The sequence below is a fragment of the Chelonoidis abingdonii genome, chromosome 2 (assembly GCF_003597395.2).
Source record: "Chelonoidis abingdonii isolate Lonesome George chromosome 2, CheloAbing_2.0, whole genome shotgun sequence".
Taxonomy (NCBI): Eukaryota; Metazoa; Chordata; order Testudines; family Testudinidae; genus Chelonoidis; species Chelonoidis abingdonii.
In genome coordinates, this window is record NC_133770.1 from 59,249,770 (window position 1) to 59,271,189 (window position 21,420).

A 21,420-nucleotide genomic window follows, 5' to 3' on the forward strand; every position below is an offset into this window, starting at 1 on the left:
CACTTAAAATCAATTTCTGGTTGCATTATACTGCTATGGAGCTGGAAGGGGTCACTTCTGATTGGCTTCGAGGCAACAGGGCAGCTTGTTTCCAAGTAGGGTTGCTGCTTATTTTTGATTGGCTCCTGGCCCCGGGCTCAGCTAATGAGAAAGCTTGAACAGTGATTGGCTGAGGCTTAGCATGTGTGCCGTTCTCTCTGACTTTCTGAGCCTGTGTTGCCGGCATTATGAGCAGCATATTTGAGTTTATATGTTCATTTGAATGCTGTTTACAAAATACAGTGTACAGTAAATACATTGATGTTGCAACATTAGTCATCTATAATTAATTTAGTACAAAATTCTGGGTTATTGTGGTGAAAATAGTGTATCAAGCCTTGGTTCAGGAACCAATCCTCCGTTTATACCATTGATTCCTATGGGAAAAGCCGTTTCGACTTACAACCTTTTGACATACAATGCAATTCTGAGGAATGAATTGTGCCGTTAAGTCCAAGGACTCCTTGTATAGCATTTCCTTTAAATTAAAGAGTGGGACTACTTCTTAAGAACAGAGACTAGAATAGTTGGGCCAGAAGCTACACATACAAAGGGATATGTGTCCGTATTCTAACAGCCTGTGGAAGTGTAGTGTCCAGGTGTGAGTCATCTGCTTAGTAGGGATGTGTGTAAGTCTAACTAGAACTCAAAAGAACTGCGTGGCCAGAGAAATGATGCTGACCAACAGTGTATGCTGACACCTCAGGGAACTGATGATGTCTTCTCCAGAACCTTGCTGGAAAACTAAGTCCTTAGAGAAAATTTGGTAGAACAGTAGAAATTCTTCTAACCCATGCTTCAACAGAAAAGGGATCTGGAAGAGCCTCAGGATTTTAACAGAGTCTCCTGGAATACAAATGGGGCCATTCTTTTAGTTCTAGAATGTTTATGTGAAACCATAACTCAGCAAACATTCCCATGTGCTCTACCATCAGACAGACTTGCATCTGTTGTTATAACGGTCCAGTCACACAAAGCTCCCCTTTAAATGATTCACGTCTTGAAGCCACTGTGACAGAAAGCTTTACTTAGAGAAGGATACCTATCAGTTTGTCCCGGCTGGTTCTGAGATACTACAGTAATGAGATCAACTGTTGCCTAAAACAAAAAGAGAGGGAGATGGATTTGCTATGGTTGAGTCTCACTTGCAGAAAAAAAGAGTTGTGAATCTGAAGCCAGAAGCAAGCCAAGGGGAGAGCCTGGAAGCAAGGTATAAGAAGACTAAGCACCTATATTTCCTGTCGGTCCTCGAGCATGGGGGGATTTTTCCAAGGCGTATCTGCTGGAACAACGGAACACAGTTATTTCATTGAGCGCTGTTCACCAAATCAAGACTTTTGTAAGATTACTTGGTGTGCTACTGTTAGCAAAACCATAATTCTAATTAAAAGTTGGAGAAAATCTTTGGCTATGCATTGTATATATTTGGATATATACATTATCTAATAATATGAAGGGACTGTAAGAGAAAGCTTGTTTGGAAGATAAAAATACTCAAATGTCATTTTATAAGTGTTATAGACCATGCCAGGTGAAAACAGAATTTGTAGAACATCACCAGCTGTGCATACATTTTTCCCCAAGGCATGTGTTGTTGCCCTGTGTTGGAACAATGATGTTCCTGGAAAACTTAAGTTTAGCCTAATTCATCACAGGGGCAGCAGCCCCCTCAGGTTTAGGTCCTTTGTAGAAAGTGAGGGAATTAGCTTGAGCTGCTCAGTCACATTTCAGCATGTCACAGGTAGATCTCTGAGAGCCAAATGCCTTGCCTGGCTAGGTACGTCCTCTTGTGGTCAGTCTGTTCTACGTATTCAGGCTCATTCTGATTCATATTAGGAGTGGTAATTACAGATGAATGTGAGGTAACCAACAGGTCCAGGTTAGTGGTATATGGAAATCTCTCAGTGAGCTGATTAAAGAGTTGTTTTAAAGCATGAAGATGTCAGTAAGAGCTTTTCCACTGACTTCTGTGGGCTTTGGATCAGGCCCTCAAGTAGTAGTCCATAATATTTATGGAAACAATAGAAGATAGAGGAATTATTTGTTTATTATTAATTAGCCCAGCAGCTGCAATTAGGATCAAGAGCCTGTTGTGCTAGCTGCTTTACAAATACATATGAAGACATGCTCCATACACTGAAGAGCTTACAATTTAAGAAAGAAAAGTAGGAACAACTTTAGCTTTGACTGGTGGTGACAAACAGACTTTACCCTTTACTGTCATCTTCTTTTAAGCAAATGCCTTCTTAAACTGCCTCCCCTTTTCATCTCGATACTCTACATTTGGTGCTGGTATCACTTTTTCAGATAAGCCAGACAAGCCTATACTACTGAAGACCAGAGGCAGCAGGCAACGTGCTGACAGGTCACACCAATGATAATAATTATCACAACCACAATATTGTTAAGCTAGTAAAGTTAATCTGACATTATCAAAGATAGTTGTGTAGTGTTAGTATGACACATAATCCAAGAGAATCATACCATATTATAAACTTTATGTATGCAGCACTAGGAAAACCTCTTTGCAACCTTCTAATCTAAGTTTACTATTAGTGTGGTGATCCTTTTCTCCAGATTATTTTATACTGTGAATATATTGTAGCAACAGTTTGGCTGATCTGGTATGATGTGTACTTGTTGGCTTGGATTTTTTTCTATTCATTTTTTAGGACAGGCTTTTGTATGTATTTAACAATAATACCACCTTTTAGATTTCTGCAGTGGCTGAGACAGTGTCTCAGGCAAAGACCTATAGGATTAAAATAAAAATAGAAAAGGGTTCAAAATGACATCATGTTTTATGCACTCAAGACGTGACCACAAATAACCTACAATAACCTTTAAAATTAGTTTTTTCCTGACTTCATAAAACAATATTTCATTTGGCAGGCCTTTGCTGGCAAGCACTTTGAACAGTTCTATTTGTTTTCTGTAACCAGGAAGACACAACCAGTGTTTTCACATAGGCTTCCTTCAGAACTGTGGTTTTGCCATTTTCTGCCTCTTTATTACTGCCTGCTGCTGTTGAATGTTTTTCTTTGGGATGTTTATTAAGAGCAAGACTCTGAATAAAACCACCCATCCATATAACAATACTAGTGGGTCTCTCCCACTGTAATATTGTTGTACTGAAAACACAGAAATTGATACTATGATCTAGAATGATCTGATTGCTTTATTCTGAAGTTATGTAACAACATACAACTGGGTACATGTATGTTATGAGAAACTGATGGAAATAGGGACATATGTTCTTTGATGCATTAACCAAAACCAAGATTTAGAAATCCAGCATCATTTACAGTACTGTATCAACTGCAGAAAAAAGGTTATATCTAGTCAATGAACTGAAACACAAAATAAATAATAGGAGCTTGATTTAAAGAAAATTAGGAATGTCACAAATAGTCTAATGCATCCCAATCTATAATTAGTTAATATTTTGAATTGCCACCAACGGCTGTCCCTATAATAAGAACCACAGATGGAAGGCTGTGTGTTTGATAGTGCCTCCTGTTAATAGACATGTTTGCATATCCATGGATGAGGATGCTCTGAATTTCATTATTGCGAGCTCTGAGGCTGAGGGGAATTTCACTATTAGCTGAGGAGGTGTCTCACTTTTGCGAGTGCTCTGGGTATTTTATTTTTTTAAATTTCACACAATATTTTTATTCACTACATTTTGAGATATTAAATAACTAGCATTTTTCAGTCTAAATACCATAATATAGCAAACATTTCTACAAAAATATTATACTTATGAAAAGAGGGAATATATTTAGTAAGGAATATCAAATCCCTCCATTTACTAAGGATGAAAATTTCAGCTACTGTACACAGTTCTGACATCCCAGTAATTTCTTTTTCTAATGTACAGTATGCAGCTTGAACGAAAAAGGAAAGTTCCAATAATTAAACTTGCTCTATTGACCTAACCAAAATTAACTGGTTATGCAACAATGTAGCTGTCCATGTAAAAACAAGAAGTCAGATTTACCCAAGTAATCCTTATTCACCATGAGAAAAACAGCTGGTGCTCTCCCTTTACATGCAAGCCAATAGGGCATGGATAAAGGGATGTATACTTCTGATATCCTCTTTTTTAAATGGATGGTTTTTTTCCAATGGAAGTTTTCCAGAACTCAGTTCCTGAGAAGTAGGGCCCCAAGACAGTCTGGTCAAAATAGTTGGAGTTATATCATTGTAAGGAGGAGGCTGTGAAAATGAACAAAGCCACATCAGTGTAACACGAATAACATTCCCCCACCTCCAAAAAGAAAAATAATAAAGGAAACATATGCTTTTTTCCCCCTAAGAAGGATTAATAAGAAAAATACTTCCTTAAAAGCAACAATATCCACCATTTCAGAATCAGAGCTTTTGTGTCACTATTTTTCAGTAGTTATGCTACATTTCCCCCAGTCCACTGCTGGGATTTTTGATTTTTTATTTTGCTACGCATGCTTGCACATCTGCTCCACATGTGTGATCAGCGACTAGATTTTTTGAGCTGAACGTTCTGTTAAATGGACAGAGTGGGCAGATCAGTCCTTTGAGAGCAGAGAATCTGCCTCTGGTGGATTGCCGCCAAATGCAATGGTGTAATAAAGAAAAGAAATCTGCTTATTTGAATTGCTCTGAAATGAGCTGTGTCCTCTCCTAAAATACCATATGGTTATGATCCCTGGAGGCATAGTCCATAACACCTAGGTCTGGCAGACTATGTCTGATGGCTGTAAATGTCTCTGCAGTCAAAACTGTGGGGAAGGCAAGATAATTAAAGAGAATGAAAGGTGAAACAATTGCACTCTTCTACCTTTTAACCAAGTGAAATCTCATTGTTATAGAGGAGATGACTGATCGTTTTGTTGTAATCGACAAATACATCTCTGCTATTATTTAAAAAACTCTCTCAGGCGTGAACTACAAAATAATATCTTGGTGCCCAATCCTCAGTGGGTATAAACTGGCCGAGAGCCACTGAACTCAGTGGAGTTATGCTGAGAGCACCAGCTGAGGATCTGGCTCTTTATGTTTTATTTTAAATAGGCGATGCTTTGTAGTAAGGTGTGTAAAAAAGACCAAATTGTACTGTGCAGTACATATGCAAGGCAAAATACAGGTTCCTTAATCAAACCACACAAATGTCTGCTAACAGATATATAAAGTAACAAGAGAAATTAACAGATGCTTCTCAGTTTTGGCCATTATACCAATAAATATCATAATCTCATGTGGTCCATCAGCCGTGCTAAAGAGTCTATGCAGAAGAATAAGGTTATTTTATGGTGTTGCATTAAAAATATAAAATAATGTAACATTTTTGTGAACTGTTCTGCTACTATCCTGTTCTAGGCAGAGAAGGAGAAAAAGGGATAGCTAGTTTTATAAGCAAAAAACACAGCATTGATATCACCAGTTTAATTCAATTAATCTATCTTATCGTTCATCATAGCTGTAAAGGGGCAAACACCACTAGTCAGCTCTAGACAAACACAGTGTTTCATTTTAATTTTCTTTGAAAACTTTCAAATATATCTTTAACTGGGGTCAGTTTGTTTGGACAGGTACAAATCCTACCACTTTCTGAGGCAGGGCTTTGTGGGGGCCCTGCTTTTGGAAAGTGCCTAGCATTTCTGAGTGCTACTAAAACAATGGCAATAACTGGTGATCATGATAAACACGAACTTCAGTCAGCTTGCATTCTAATATAAATATGGCTTCACTGAGCTTTGAAATTGACCTTGAATTTTGAAAATTCAGAATTGCCATAAAAGATACACTGACTAAAGTTATAATAGAGTGATGTACATGTGCACAAAGCATTTTGCAGAGATTACCTGATTGAGACTAATAACAGCTCTGTGTGGTAGGTATTTAGGTAAGTAATTATTACAGTTGCCAAGAGGATGACAATTATGTTTCATGGCAACTTTCAAGGTTTTGACATTTGTTTTCATTCATTCAAAAATAAAATCTTTCTAATGTTTTCACAAAATGGTACTGGGTCAAAATGTCCATTTTGGGATTGAAAACTGAAGCTTTTTGACTCTCTCTCACTCACCCTAGACCAAAAAATCATTGCTAATGAACAGGCCAAAGCCAAATTAGAAGTCAATATTAAAGCTAGGATAAGAACTCGGGAACTTGCTGATCCTAGTTCTGTGCTTAGGCCATTTGATCCTGACTCTCTAAAACAATTCCCATTCCTCAGACCTTTTCATAAAGTTTTTAATAACTGGGACTTTTTGATGTACTCTTATCATAATGAATTGACAAGGGGCTGGATCCAAAAAACCAGTGAAGTCAATGGGAGTTTTTCCACTATTTTCAGTGGGCTTTAGATCAGGCCCAAGATAAGACTGGATCGAACTACAGATTCATACGAGTGGAATAATGGTCTCTTGCATTGGTTGAGAATGATGGTGTCTGCCTTGTGAGTCCATTCAGTAGGTAAATTGGATGTCATAAATAGCTGGCTAGTGCGAGGAACAGAGGCTCTCTGAGAAACTCTGGACAGAAAGTTTTCAGTCTTGGTCTGAATCAGTGTTTTGTTAATAATAATGTAACTGGGTAATACCCAGAGATAAGCAAAGCAGTTCAGATAAAGAGCTGACTCAACTCACATCTTGAACTAAACCCCTTTAGTTGATAGTTTTCATTATTTTCCATTTCTCATGCTTGCATTCCTGTCTATGCTCAGCCCTCTCACCTGGGTAAGGTTATCTATATTTCTACCACTGCAGGAACATTCGTTCCCTTATACCTGAGCCCCACTGTTAATTGGCACACACTTGGTTCCTGCTGCTATGGAGACGCTGCAGTTCCACACACTCAGCATCCACAATAGAGTCTGTTCCTAACATCCTTCTCCAAGCCCTGTCAGAGTCTAAGCCAGAGGGCAACGGAGGATTTTAAAAGGAAAGAGAGGGTGTTAGAACATTTTGTTAATTAGGATAGAAATGATCTTATTTGGATTCCCTGATTTAGCAAATCATAGTTGGGACTAGGCGTGCTGATGACATCAGTCCACAAGACTATGATATAACCCTACTTGATACTAATTTTTTCAATGCTGAAAAGACACAAAACAAATGAAAACCAAGTAATCCCTTCTACAGTGTGATTCGGGTCAGTTGCTTAATGCTAAATATTCTCACAGTTAAAAATCAGTTTCCATCTCTTCCATCCATGGACCTGGGGATTTAATGTGCATCGAAGTCAACGGGTGTCTTTCCATTGAGTTGAATGGAATCTTCATACTGCTAAAGTTGCATGTATTTGAATCACTTGAATTTTCTTATTGCTTTCAAAATATATTTAATAATAATAATTAAATACTTAGCCCTGGGAGCACTTTTCATCTCTAATCTAACAGCACCTTAACAAGCTGGTTAATAAAATGTTACCTTCATTTCACAAATGGGAAAACTGATATAGAGAGAGGTTAAGTGGCCAAGCAAGATAATGGCAGAGCCAGGAACAAAATCCATGTCTCTTGACTCAGTCTGCCCACTGCACAGTGATGTGCTAGTAGAGGCAGGCCTATGATAGAAAGAGCTTTAGAAAAAGAAGGTGAGGGGGTAGGGGGAAGGAGGAAAGCCTACAATGGCTTCTTAAGTGCTCAGCAAATTTAAGTAAAAGATAATAGCTTTACAGACCTGGGGAGTGAAGACTTCTGTTAATCTGTCCACAGAAAATATACAGCAAAGGAACCAATAGAGCAAGATTCTCCACATTGCTTGGGCAGTGTGACTCTGTCTTAACCTCTGCTTTAAGAAAGATCAGGCTCTATGATCCTGGCCTCTGCACATTTGTTCTTGTCTCTGTGAATCCACCCTTCCCCTGCTTTTGTGTGCTTCAACATCTGGCTTACTGAGACTTAGGCTATTGTTATTGTTTTGAACAGGTCTGGGGAAGCAGCATCTTTTATTACCCACCTGAAACCTGGTTTTAACTGTTAACATTTTAAAGAATAAGTTAACAGATTTGTTTTTCAAACTATACAGAGAGAGAGAGAGAGAGTAGAAACATATAAACACATAAATGTATTTAACACAGATCAGGCGGCAGATTCCAACATTTCTTTGGTTTTATGTACCACCTTTTACTAATTTATCATTACCGTAGGCTGAAAGGCAGAATGTTTCTCAGGGAATGCAGAAGGACTTTTTTGCTCTCTTGGAACGTAGTAGAAAGATTCAGAACTTTAGCAACAGTTTGCTCTTTCAGTAAGTACAAAAAGGACATGAATGCTGTGCTCTTTTACACCAGCTAAATATGGAGAAATTACATGGTCTTCAACACAGTCAACTCTAATTATTCTCTGGAGCAGCTGGGATAAAACCTGACGATGGGTTTTTTAATGCTGCCCATTTCTGGTTAGGAACCTAAGACAATGCAGTTATAAAAGTTCAAAACCAGAATGAGATCTTTACACAGTATACATGGAAGATACGGGGCCAACCCATTAAAGAAGCTTCCTGGTGCTCCTTTACCAGGCCTCATTTAGCTGCAGATAAATGGATGTTAAAAAATGTCATTTTTTTTCCTTTTTCTTTGTCTGTCTGAAAAATGGGGATAACTGTGATAAATGTTGTCACCATTAATGAATTAACGTTTTCATTAATGAACATTTGTAAAGTATCGTGGGATCATCAGATGAAAAATGTCACTTAAGTGCAATTGATAATTAAATCTTTTATTATGTGCTTCTTTGAGCCAATACTAATAGTTAACCATGGAAAACTTAAATCTCCATGTCTCAGAAAGGTCAGAATAACTGGAAAGCAGGGAACTATCTGGCTAAAATATATGAAATCTGAGAAAATTGTCTGAATAGTGTTGGATGTCTTGAGAAATGGATGGGGAATGGATGTTCATCAACATTTACATTTCTATTTATCTATCATCTAATAGAATAAGAGCATTTTCAGCATTACCCACCTAAATGTAGTTAATTGTATAGACATAGTCATCTAAATTGGGCAGCAGGATCCTGCCTCACAGGGACTTGTAGGTATCTAAATGAGGGATTTTGATATATGATTCAGGAGATATATGATTAAGGGGAGGGAAGGATATCTCAGTGGTTTGAGTATTGGCTTCCTAAACCCAGGGTTTTGAGTTCAATCCTTGAGGGGGCCATTTGGGGACTGGTCCTGCTTTGAGCAGGGGGTTGTACTAGCTGATCTCCTGGGGTCTCTTCCAACCCTAATAATCTATGATTAAAGCCCACTACAGAGATACTTATGAAAATTAGGTTCCCACTAAAGGAGGCACAATCATTACTTACTACATCATTTTTTATACTGCTAACAGTCCAGTTTAAGACAAAATACTATGAGTGTAATGAACAATAGAGGGCAAGAGCATGAAAGAATAAGGACAACAGTGATAATTTATTGGTTCAAAGACATTACTTATGAACTATATATATGCATGTGCACACACACACACAAAAGTCAGTATGCTGATTGGAACAGCAGGGTGTGGAGGGACCTTCCAGGGCTCTGTTACAGTTCCATAATGCTCTGGCTGGTCCTGGTAGAGTTTGGAAACTGGTAACAGTTACCAAAGAACCAGCTGGAGCTCTGGGGATGGGTGCAAGAGGCATACCCTGGCTCTACATTGCTAGGCACTCCCCTATGCCAGGTGAGTCCCCAGGGGGAAAGATGCAGCATGTTTCTGCTTCTTTTTGTGCAGCTTGAGTGGCAAAAAGGGAAAGGTAAGGATCAGAGAATAAGCCCCATAAACTATTAAATAAATATATATCAGCAATCCTTGCTGGCCCTCTATCTAGCAGTTAACATATGATTACACGCCTTGTTTACATAGTATTACCATGAACTACGTTTCAAAAAATCCATCTGATTAAAAATTGGCTGAATAGTGAACAGCCATGTTCCTACAGACTCTGAATTGCATACAGCTACTGTATCAAACCTGGATTCCATTCCCAGCTAAATCCTTTAGTTAAGAATGCTGTTATAACAACATGATAGGTCCAATTTTCACCTACACTGGAGGCCCAAATCCTTCATTTGGATAGGCAATGGCCATGCCGTAATTCTCCTCTCCACACAGTTTCACTATACATAATTTATTCAATACTGTATGTTTCTTGCTCTCCAGGTTCCATCTCATTTACTAACTTTGATTATATATATGGGACAATTTGATCATATTGCTAAATGATTCAATAACATTATAAAATGTATACTAGAGACATAAGTGGTGACTAAAAGGCACGCATTGTAAAACATCTTCTGGAGTGCAAAGCTTTTAGCTGACTAGATACCTGTTTCCAAGCTCCAAGGGTCTGTTCAGCATACATCGTTTATAATGTTATACTCCCTCTGCTGGACAAATGAGAAACTGAAGCAGGCTTGGAAACTGGAAATGCATTTGTTTTAGAGATTCTTCATCCTTAGCCTTTTCTTTTCTTTTAAATGTTTAAACTGAGTGAGGCTGTGCACTAATAATTAAAAAAAAACAAGTATCTGCTGGAATTTTATATTTATCCTTCAACAAAGAAAAAGACATTATAATCACTCCCTCACTTTCTCTTTCTCGCTCGCCTCCGTTTCACAGTACCAAATGTTCCCTCTTTCCTGGCAGTTTCCTGCTCCAGTGACTCCGCACCCACTGTTCTTAGAAGCAGAATCCTCCATGTTCTGGATGCCTGTTTTCTGAGATCCCCTTCCCTCCAGCCACCTCATGCTGAGCTCCAGAATCTCCTGACCTATTTCCTCCTCCCTCATTCCACTAAAGGCTAAATTCGCAAAGGGACTTAGGAGCCTAACTGCCACTTTAGGCACCCAAGTCCAACATTTAGGCAGCCTGGCATTCACAAAAGCCTCCCTGAGCTGCTGCCTAACCCTAAATGTAGGTGCCTAAATTTCCTAGGTACTACGTTTCCACCACTGAAGTCCCCATGGTCCCTAAATTTCTGCCGGTCGGCTTGCACACTGCCACCCATATTTTGATACCCTGGAGCAGCTCAATGCCTAGCTCATGCCTAAGCTCTGGCAGGATTTACAGACTAAGCATTTCTCAACCTATCTCACAGGCTGGGTCCACTCTGATAGACCTGCTCTGAGCAGGCCTAATCCCCTCAAGAGACAACAAATGTGACAGTCCTTTGATTAGAATACTCACCCAGTCTGTGGGAGACCCAGGTTCAAATCCCCACCCCGAAGTGGAGTAGGGACTTGAATCCAGGTCTCTCACCACCAGTCCATATAGTCACTGTCTCTCTGGTCTAGTGATTATATAATTATTCATACACAGTGGAACTGTTCCAACAGGAGAGATTGACACAGCCCCACCCCAGAATAACCCTATATCTGACTGGTTAGGGCCCTCTGCTGGGAGGTGGAAGAGGTCAAATTGCTGCTGCAAATCAGGCAAAGTGGAGATATGAACTTGGGTCTCCTACATCCTAGGTAAGGGTTCTGATCACTGGAGTATTATGAGTAAGGCAGAGGGGTTCCTTCTCTGGTTTTGTGAAATGCTGACTGACCTGGATTAGATGCCCACATTCCTTTGACAGGCAGGGTTTTGGACACACCCCATTCTTGGCATTTCCAACCAGCTAGATAAGGAGTCTCCTCACTCAGCTTGCTGCCTTCTCTGAAGCCCTAGTTTAGGCACCCAACTCTTCCGATGTACTGCATGGGGAGCCTGGCTGCAGGGCCGGCGCTTCCATTTAGGAGACCTAGGCAATCGCCTAGGGCACCAGGTTTATTGGGGGGCGGCATTTTGCCAGGGGGGTGGCAGACGGCTCCGGCTGACCTGCTGCAGGCGTGCCTGTGGACGGTCCGCTGGTCCTGCGGCTCTGGTGGACCTCCCGCAAGCACGCCTGCGGCAGGTCCACCGGAGCCGCGGGAGCAGGGAGCGGGGCGGTGAAATGGCCGTGCGCCTAGGGCACCAAAAACACTGGCGCCGGTCCTGCCTGGTTGCCTAACCTGGGGCTGTGGATTTCACCATGTGGCAAGGTGCCTAAAAGTTGGATGTTGCACCCTCTAGGTCCCCCTTGTGAATTTAGCCATAACCTTCTACCTCATCTCCAGGGAAGGAATTAGAGAGGAAAATCACAGCAAATAAGCCATTCCACTCCCACTCTGTGGGAGAACAACAGGTGGGGGGTGGAACACAAGCGTAATGTGATGCCCCTGAATGGATCACTGACAGTGCGGATGGAAGCTGGCTTCTCTCATTCTAAAAGCCTGTGCATCTACTGCCTGAGTTAAAACACTGAGCCTAGGCTCTAGCAGGCTCATCAACCTCAGTCAGTAGCCCAACCAGGGAACAGAACACCACCCTAAGTGGGTGTGGGTTACCCACAAAATGGCAAGGATTGTTCCAGTCCAGAATTGGTGAGGTAGGTGAGCAAAGGTAATGGGAGGTGCAGTTAATCAGCGTTTGCTGACTATTCGCGCTAACTATTGGATAAATACTGAAACTTTATCCCTTAATTTATGGCATGTTTTTAATCCGTTGTGTTTTCTCTACTACTGGTTTCTTTTTGGCACATCTTAGAGTGGTAAACTTAACATTCATACAAATTGATTTGAACTAAATGTTCAGAGCTGTTTTACACACACAATGTGCCAGCTCTTTGCCGTTGTCTTCAAGGACCTCCACAATTTAGCTCCTACTTTTCTGCTTTAACCTCTTATGCTTCCCCATATGCTCTGCCCAAGCCATCCAACTGTCATAAATATTTGTACAGCACAAACCAGAAGTCTATTTTCCCTGAAGAAAGTTTTCAAGAAAATATACTTGCCAACAGCAATGGAGTTAGTATGAATAATGATTGTGGGCCTGTTCAAGAGTGTTATCCTTTCAGTTCACTTCATGTTCTTAGTGCAGAACACAACTATGAACATACCACCATTAACCTATTGCATTGCACAGTTATGTAAAAGACACCACTGGATAATTTTAATAAGTTGACAAAACAACCAATTTACAAGCACTGATAATATTCCAGATATATGAGCCATATCATCTACTTTCTCTACAGTCACTGAAAAGCAAAATCCATACCAGAAAGGATTCAGCTAGGAATTCAAGGAGTTTCCAATATACACTACTAAATTGTTTTCAGCACCGAGGTATGTTGTAAATAATACTAAAGGTATTGACTGAGCATTCATGTAGTCCCATTTGAAATTGTACTATGTTAACATCCCCGAGGAACCTTTTAGCATGTGGCAGCAGCATCTACACAGGGCAGTTTGAGCACATTACAATTTACATCCCTCTGGTGCACATTGTAGCATGGTATAGACGAACCTTACCTTGCCAAGAGTCACAGAATTGATCTTTAGCAGAGCTGGGAAGACAGCCCAGGATGCCTGGTTCACCGTCCTGTGTTTTAAATACCGGACCATGCTTCTTCACCTCATCACAGAAAAACTGCCCCTTGTTGACCTCTGCAGACAAGCCAAACCAATATTTATACAGAAGGAGACAGTGTAGGCTAGTAGTTATGGTGCTGGACTTGGAGTTGGGAGACCTAGGTTCTGGTCACAGTGCTGTCACTTACTTGCTGTGTGATTCTGGTCATGTCATTGCCTTTCCCTATGGTTCTGTTTCCACCTCCACCCTGTGCCTCTCATGTCTATTTAGACTGTAAGCGCTTTGGGGCAGAGACAATCTCTTACTCTGTGTTTGAACAGTGCCTGACATAATGGAGTCCTGATCTTCTTTAGGGCTTCTACTGCTACCATTACGCAAAATAATTAATAATGATTCATCAATTTTTATTTAGCTTAAAATTATTTGTAATAATGCAGCACCTTGAGTCCCCAACAGAGTTTGTGGCCTCATTGCAATAGGCCAGGGGTTGGCAACCTTCAGCACATGGCCCACCAGGGTAATCCACTGGTGGGCTACAAGACATTGTGTTTACATTGACCATCCAGAGGCACGGCCCCCGCAGCTCCCAGTGGCTGCAGTTTGCCTTTCTTGGCCAATGGGAGCTGCAGGAAGCAGCGGCCAGCAAGTCTCTGCAACTTGTGCTGCTTCCCACAGCTCCCAGTGGCCGGGAACAGTGAACCACGGCCACTGGGAGCTGCAGGAGGCTGTGCCTGTGGACAGTCAATGTAAACAAAATGTCTCACAGCCCAATGGCGGATTACCCTGATGGACTGCGTGCTGAAGGTTGCCGACCCCTGTAATAGGTGCTGAATACACACAATAATAAGAAACCATGGCTGCCCTAAACAGCTTGCCAGACAAAATTGGCAAAGGGTATGAGAAAGAAAGTTTTATTATTTCCATTTTACAAATGGGAAACTGAGGTACGGACTAAGTATCCTGTCAAGGTAACACAGGAAGTCTGTAACAGAGCCAAGATTTAAATTCCAGTCTCCCAAGTCACAATCCAGTGCCTTACACCTGAGATCCGCTCCTTCTTCTATGTGGTCCCACATGCCTGGAATCCCCTCCCTGGTCTGAGCTGCACGCCTCTACCATCTCTGGCACTGTATGAACATACTCAAAAATCTATTTCCAAGATATTACAGCCTGTGGTTTCAATCCAGCAAAGCAAATAAATAGTCAAGAGGGACTTCTCACATGCTTTTTAGTGAGATATATGCTTAAATCTTTGCTGGATCAGGCCCTGAAATCATTTTCATATTCCCATTATTGTCATTTATTATTCCACTTCCAAGGAACCATTCTTATTTTTAATGAATGATTAAAGAACTTCCTCTTAATTCATACACAAGAAATTTATTTTATACTAATTTAGATTATTAATTTAATGATACTTTTATTTGTGTGAATGTGAGCAGCAATAATTGAATCTGACACACATTTTTCAAACTAATCATTAATAAAATGAAATTTATAAGAATAGCTCTATCCATAGTCCTACTTATTTCAAAGCAGTTTGGACAGTCATTTACATTCAAAATCTGCAATTTTCATTCAGCTTTGAATACTGCATGTATATGTTAACCAGTAGACAGATAATTGCATGTGCAGTGATGTGCAAACTTGTGAAAAGTTAGTCATGCCATCAAACAGTACGTGTAATAATGTGCTTGTATTTCAGTGTTCTGAACTACTCCTATGAATTAGACTATTGTGATGGGGCAAGGCCAGATGGCTACAGTAAAGTACTGAGGAACAGGTATGTTAGCCCCAGGCTAAACAAATCCCTAGTACCCTGGTAACCAAATGGCAGTTGCTCCAGGTTAATCAAGGCACCTGGAGCCAATTAAGTCTTTCTCAGAAGGCAGTTAGAGATCAGCTACTTAATTAGAACACCCTGCACAGATCCAGGCAGCTAATCAGGGCACCTGGGTTTAAAAGGAGCTCACTCCAGTCAGGCAGGGGAGCCCAGAGGAGAGGAGTGTGTGAGAGAGGCTGGACAAGAAGCGAGTGCTGAGCGATTGTACTGCTTGGAGGAGTGAGGAGACAAGGTATCAGACACCAGGAGGAAGGTCCTGTGGTGAGGATAAAGAAGGTGTTTGGAGGAGGCCATGGGGAAGTAGTCCAGGGAGTTGTAGCTGTCATGCAGCGGTTACAGGAGGCACTATAGACAGCTGCGATCCACAGGGCCCTGGGCTGGAACCCGGAGTAGAGGATGGGCTTGGGTTCCCCCTCACCCCAAACCTCCCAACTCCTGATCAGACACAGGAGGAGTTGACCCAGACTGTGGGTTCCACAAGAGGGGAAGATCACTGAGGTGAACAAATCTGCCAATAGGTGCAGGACCCACCAAGGTAGAGGAGGAACTTTGTCACACTATGTACAGTACAACCTTATTCTACTCTATAGCATTGCTTGTCAGTGGTGGGTGTGAGTAACAGAAGCCACAACAGCATTGCTCCCCTGATGTACTGGTATTTACCTTAGGTAAATTGTATTAGCAGGAAAAACAACAGATCTTAATTTGACTGCACATACACAAGAAACAGAGTTAACTGCAGAGGGCATGAAAGAGCTGCTGAACAGTTATTGTCTTACTTATAAAATATTCTTTCAATGGTGGCAGCTTCTACAATAAAGTTTAAAAAAAACTGATTTATTCTCTACTCTCTGCCTAACATTCTACATTAGTTGTGAGTGATCCTCCAAGGAACAATATCCAGTCTGGTTTTCTGTGTTTTCTTGAATCCTGCCCCCCCACCCCAAACACACATGATAAATGTGACTCCAAAGAACACACAGCACCAGATTTACACAATGATAAAGGTCATTTCTTAACAATAATCATGGTAGAAAATTCAAATTAATTTGTTGCAGAGTTGAGTCTAATAAATATCTCGCTTTGTGGAAAATCTGTCCTCGTGGAGATTTCCACAACCCCCACCCCTCCATAGACCAAACCTTTTCCCATCAATTAAGTACAATTGTGTTAATTTAATATAAACTTATATTAATAAATTTCTCATTTAATGTCAATTTGAAAATCACCAATTTCTTGTGATAAATAACATGGAATACCATTTGACTGCATGCAGCCCTCTGCATTGCAAGCTGTGTTTCTAAAGACACTCTGCTGCTCAAGAAAGCCCAGGCAGATTTTTGCAAGAAATTACACCTATTTAAGCTGTTGGCCGTAAGCCATGCAGAACCCTATGATTTCAACCCACATTCAGGCAAAACTTTGGCCAAGTTATTGGGGTTTGTTCAAGCCTGAAAAAAATGAAACTTGGGGTCTGCACTGACAGAAGCTGAAAAAAGTCTGAATGAAACCCTGGGAACTGCAGAGAAACTGGCTCAAAGACTATACATGTCAGCCAAGATAATCCATTGTATACTAGCCAATAGATATTGCATTTACATTGCCCACCCAGATGGACTGTTTGATTAACATATCTGGCAGCTTGTCACTACCCAATGGACTAATAATATTACTGAGCATATTTTCCAGCACTCTCTGTAAACTATAGTTTACAGTAATGATTGTACTTTTCCTTTTTAGGTTTTAGTAACTGTGAATGATGCTGGATTGACAGCTCTGGAGCTGAATGCTTTCTTGTATTTTTTCAGTCTTGCCACATTGTCCAAACAGGGACACCATTTCTCACCAATCACCACATTCATGGAGTTGTGTTGCTAAGAAAGAGATTGGGAATCAGTGATGATTTAAAGTCTTGAGATCAAGGTGATGATTTAAAGTCTTTGTGAAAGAGGATTGTCATAGTGAGCAATCACTGCACAGCCAAGCTATTCATCAGTAGTACTAGCCTTCTGATCAACTTTAGAAAGGATTTTTTTGCTAGAAATTCATAAGGCTCCACCACCAGGTGGGGCTTTGCTGCCATTGTATTTTGTCTTTTTTGGTGCGGGAAGTATACTCCAATATTGTGAAGTTTTGAACAAACCCTGCACTCTCAGTTTCTATTTGGCTGCCTACACAAAGATACACAAGGAAGGCTGGTGCTTTTTAAACAGTAAGAGACTGGCTTTTGTGACACTCAAGGCATTTTGAAGCTTTTGTTTAAATACACATCATAACAGAACTTCTTTGATCTGGTGTTAAACAACCACTCCCAAAATGGTTTACAGACATTCCCCTCCCACCTCTGCCATATTAGAACACAGTTCAGTCTCTGAGCATTTTGAGACAGATAATTTTCATAGAAGACTTGCATTGTACACAGGGCATGGATGATTTCAGTGCCTATGTTTTAAATGTCGCACATGTAGCCAAGGGCCTTGAGTTCAATAAATGTACATGAATTCACTACTTCTATACGTACACACAGAAGCCATTCTGAAGGTCTGCATCAAAACCAGTATTATTTATAATTGTCCTCCCCAACAAATGGTGAAGTACACGGGTGCCACATAAACACACACCTCAGAATGTAGCATAAGTGAAAACAGCCTAAATTAAGCAGAGTGGTTACGTGTAATGTTAACAGAACATGGCAGAAGGGAATAGATGCAATATATACTTAAGGACCCAGGAAATACTGATTTTAGTGGCTTTTGGATCAGGCTCTAGATGGAGTTTTGCTATGAAAAAGGGACTAACATGGCACAGTGATTCCAAATCTGCTGTTTTTATACATAAACATTTTTCCAGTTGCCAGAGCCCTGGAAGCTCTCCCTGAATTCTGAAAGTCAAGCTGGCTTCTTTCTGGCTCATGCAATCTGGCTGCTTATTTGCCTAACTTTATTCACCCAAGTTTGCTTATTTTGGCCTATCTGACCAGGAAGGAGATCAGTTTCCATGTGACAGGGAGCTTGAGGCTTTTCTCAGTTAACTGGTGGTCTCAATATTGCTCTTAGCAGCTATCCATGCAGGAAGTCTGTCCCTTCAGGCCACTACTGCTTAAATGTGCTCAGCTACCAATGGAGCACAATGGAAGGGGAGGTGGTCTTTGGATGCTAATTCATGTCAAGTTTTTACAGTAGCTTAATATGCAAGTAGTTACCTGCATCTGGCTCGGTAGAGCCAAAGGCTGCAGCTATGGAAGTGACAGCTGTTCTCAGGCCCAGCTGTGAAGAGCACAGAGGATCAGAAGAATGACTGCCTTAGTTCTTGATCCAGGCAGGCAAGGAAGGCATTCGTGTGCAAGCCCACAGCCTGGCTTTGGGGAGGAGGGAATGGATTGTCTCCTTCGACCATGATTGTCTGGGAGGAAAAGAAGGATATTGACAAATAGGGAGAGACAGAAGAGAGACAAAGAGGAGGATGAGAAGACAAAAGGGAGGGAGAAGGGAGAAAGAAATGTAACCCACACACCTCTTGGGTGTGGTGTTCTGTCCCTTCTAGTGGCACAAAGACCACTTAGAGATTAATGAGTCTGCTCTGCATCCTTAGCTAAGTGCCATGTGCCTTTTAGCTCACGCAGTAAAGGCTCATGCATTTAGCTCTAGAGGTCCCAGGTTTGATCTCACCTGCACTGACAGACCCTGGGAGGTGTGTGGGTGACAGAAAGATAAATGTGACAGAGTTGAGATATGATGATATAACATAGAAGGAAAGAAGAAGTGCCATGAAAGAGGAAGAGATGAAGTGATGTGAAGAAGGAACAAGTAATTAAGAGAAATAAAATTAACTGCCACGAAAGGGGAAACACACCTTCCACAGCTGCAGCCTGTGGCTCTACAGAGCCAGATGCAAGTAACTAACCATAATCCCTCGCATATTAAGCTACTGTAAAAACTGTTTTATACTGTAAAAACTTGACATGAATTAGCATCCAAAAAGCTTCTTCCCTGCAGCTCCTGCCATCTGGAGGAGCTTTCCTATATCTCAGTCTTACTGCCTCTCGCTCATAGCGATTTGCCCCTATCTATGCCTCTTCATTTCTCTCTCCATCTGCTTTTGTCTTTTATTTTATTGCTTTTATTTCTCTCTGTAACAGTGTTATTTAACTCTGTCAAACATTTTGATACTGAGAGTATGTGACAGATGATATAACAGATAAAATTGTGTCTATGGTTTAATTCATGTGGGGGATAAATGCATCAAGGAATACCATGCCTCCTCAGGCTGGTATATGTAATCAAACAGTTGACTCTGCCATAAACGTATTTGCGAAACAGGGACTCTGGAGTCAGCACCGGTACAAAAATTGCATTTTTCAGGCCCCAACTCAATTTACAAAAGCTATCATTATTAATTAACATTCGTATTGTGGGAGTGCCTAGAAGCCAGCAGCGTTGAGGCCCTATTGTTCAAGGCCAAATCTAAAGTAAATCACAGTCCCAGCCCCAAAGAGCTTACACTCTAAAGGACAGAACAAGGGGGCTGAAGTGGGGGTTGAGGACATGGGGTAATAAAAATAAGACAGTTACTCACCTTTGTAACTGTTGTTCTTCAAGATGTGTTGCTCATATCCATTCCAGTTAGGAGTGCGCGTGCCGTGTGCACATTCGTCGGAAGATTTTTACCCTAGCAACACTCTGTGGGTCGGCTGGGTGGCCCCCTGGAGTGGCGCCGTTATGGTGCCGGATATATCCCCCTGCCGACCCAATGGCCCCTCAGTTCCTTCTTGCCAGCTACTCTGACAAAGGGGAAGGAGGGCGGGTTTGGAATGGATATGAGCAACACATTTTGAAGAACAACAGTTACAAAGGTGAGTAACCGTCTTTTCTTCTTCGAGTGCTTGCTCATATCGATTCCAATTAGGTGACTCCCAAGCCTTTCCTAGGCGGTGGGGTCAGAGTGAGATGTCGCAGAATGTAAAACTGCTGAGCCAAATGCTGCATAATCTCTGAACTGTTGTACCAATGCGTAATGTGACACAAAGGTGTGAATCGATGACCAAGTAGCTGCCCGACATATCTCCTGGATGGGAACATGGGCCAGGAAGGCGGCAGATGAAGCTTGAGCCCGAGTAGAATGGGTGGTGAGGTGACTAGTCGGAACATGAGCCAAATCATAGTAGGCATGGATGCAAGACGTCACCCAAGATGAAATTTGCTGGGAGGAGACCGGCTGGCCCTTCATCCGGTCTGCCACCACTACAAAAAGCTGAGGCGACTTTCGAAAGGGCTTTGTTCTTTCAATATAAAAGGCGAGAGCCCTGCGGACGTCTAGGGAGTGCAGTTGTTGTTCCCGACGCAACGAGTGCAGCTTCGGGAAGAAGACCGGAAGGAAGATGTCTTGATTGACATGAAAGGCGGACATCACCTTAGGGAGAAAGGTGGGGTGTGGTCGCAGCTGTACCTTGTCCTTATGAAACACCGTATACGAGGGGTTCACTGTCAGGGCCCGAAGCTCGGATACTTGCCTTGCTGAAGTAATGGTGACAAGGAAGGCTGTCTTCCAGGAGAGGTACAGCAGTGAGGAGGTGGCTAGCGGTTCGAAAGGAGCACCCATAAGCTTAGCTAGAACCAGATTGAGGTCCCAGGTAGGGGTAGGGCGTCTAACCTGCGGGTACAAATGTTCTAAGCCCTTGAGGAACCTTGAAACCATGGGCTGAGAGAATACTGATCGCCCATTCTCCCCTGGGTAGAAGGCGGAGATGGCTGCCAGATGTACTTTTATGGAAGAGACCGCTAGGCCATGTTCTTTCAGGGACCAGAGGTAGTCCAGGACAGTAGGAACTGGTACCTGCGTGGGGACAGCGTTACATTGAGCGCACCAGCAGAAGAAACGCTTCCACTTGGCCGGATATGTCAACCTAGTGGAAGGCTTCCTACTGCCCAAGAGTACCTGTTGGACCGAGGCAGAGCAACGTAACTCGGACCGGCTTAACCACACAGCAACCATGCTGTGAGGTGAAGAGACTGTAGCTCTGGATGGTGAAGATTGCCAAAGTCCTGAGTTATGAGATCCGGCCAGAGTGGTAGGGGAATTGGGTCTGCCACTGAGAGGTCAAACAACATGGTGTACCTGCCTCGGCCATGCTGGAGTGATCATGATCAGGTGGGCCCTGTCCCTGT

At 41.7% G+C, this 21,420-nt stretch overlaps 1 protein-coding gene across 1 annotated transcript in view; it reads right to left on the reverse strand.

Annotated features, from left to right (window-relative positions):
- Positions 1-3,838: 3,838 nt before the first annotated feature.
- The window catches only part of CRPPA (CDP-L-ribitol pyrophosphorylase A), a 209,687-nt gene continuing 192,105 nt past the window's right edge, over positions 3,839-21,420 (reverse strand). The window contains exons 10-11 of the mRNA XM_075061948.1: positions 7,206-7,307; positions 3,839-4,260 (exon numbers count right to left, since the gene is read on the reverse strand). Coding sequence (XP_074918049.1) covers positions 7,251-7,307 — 57 coding nt within the window. The 3' untranslated portion in view covers positions 3,839-4,260; positions 7,206-7,250. The remainder of the gene's footprint in view (positions 4,261-7,205; positions 7,308-21,420) is intronic.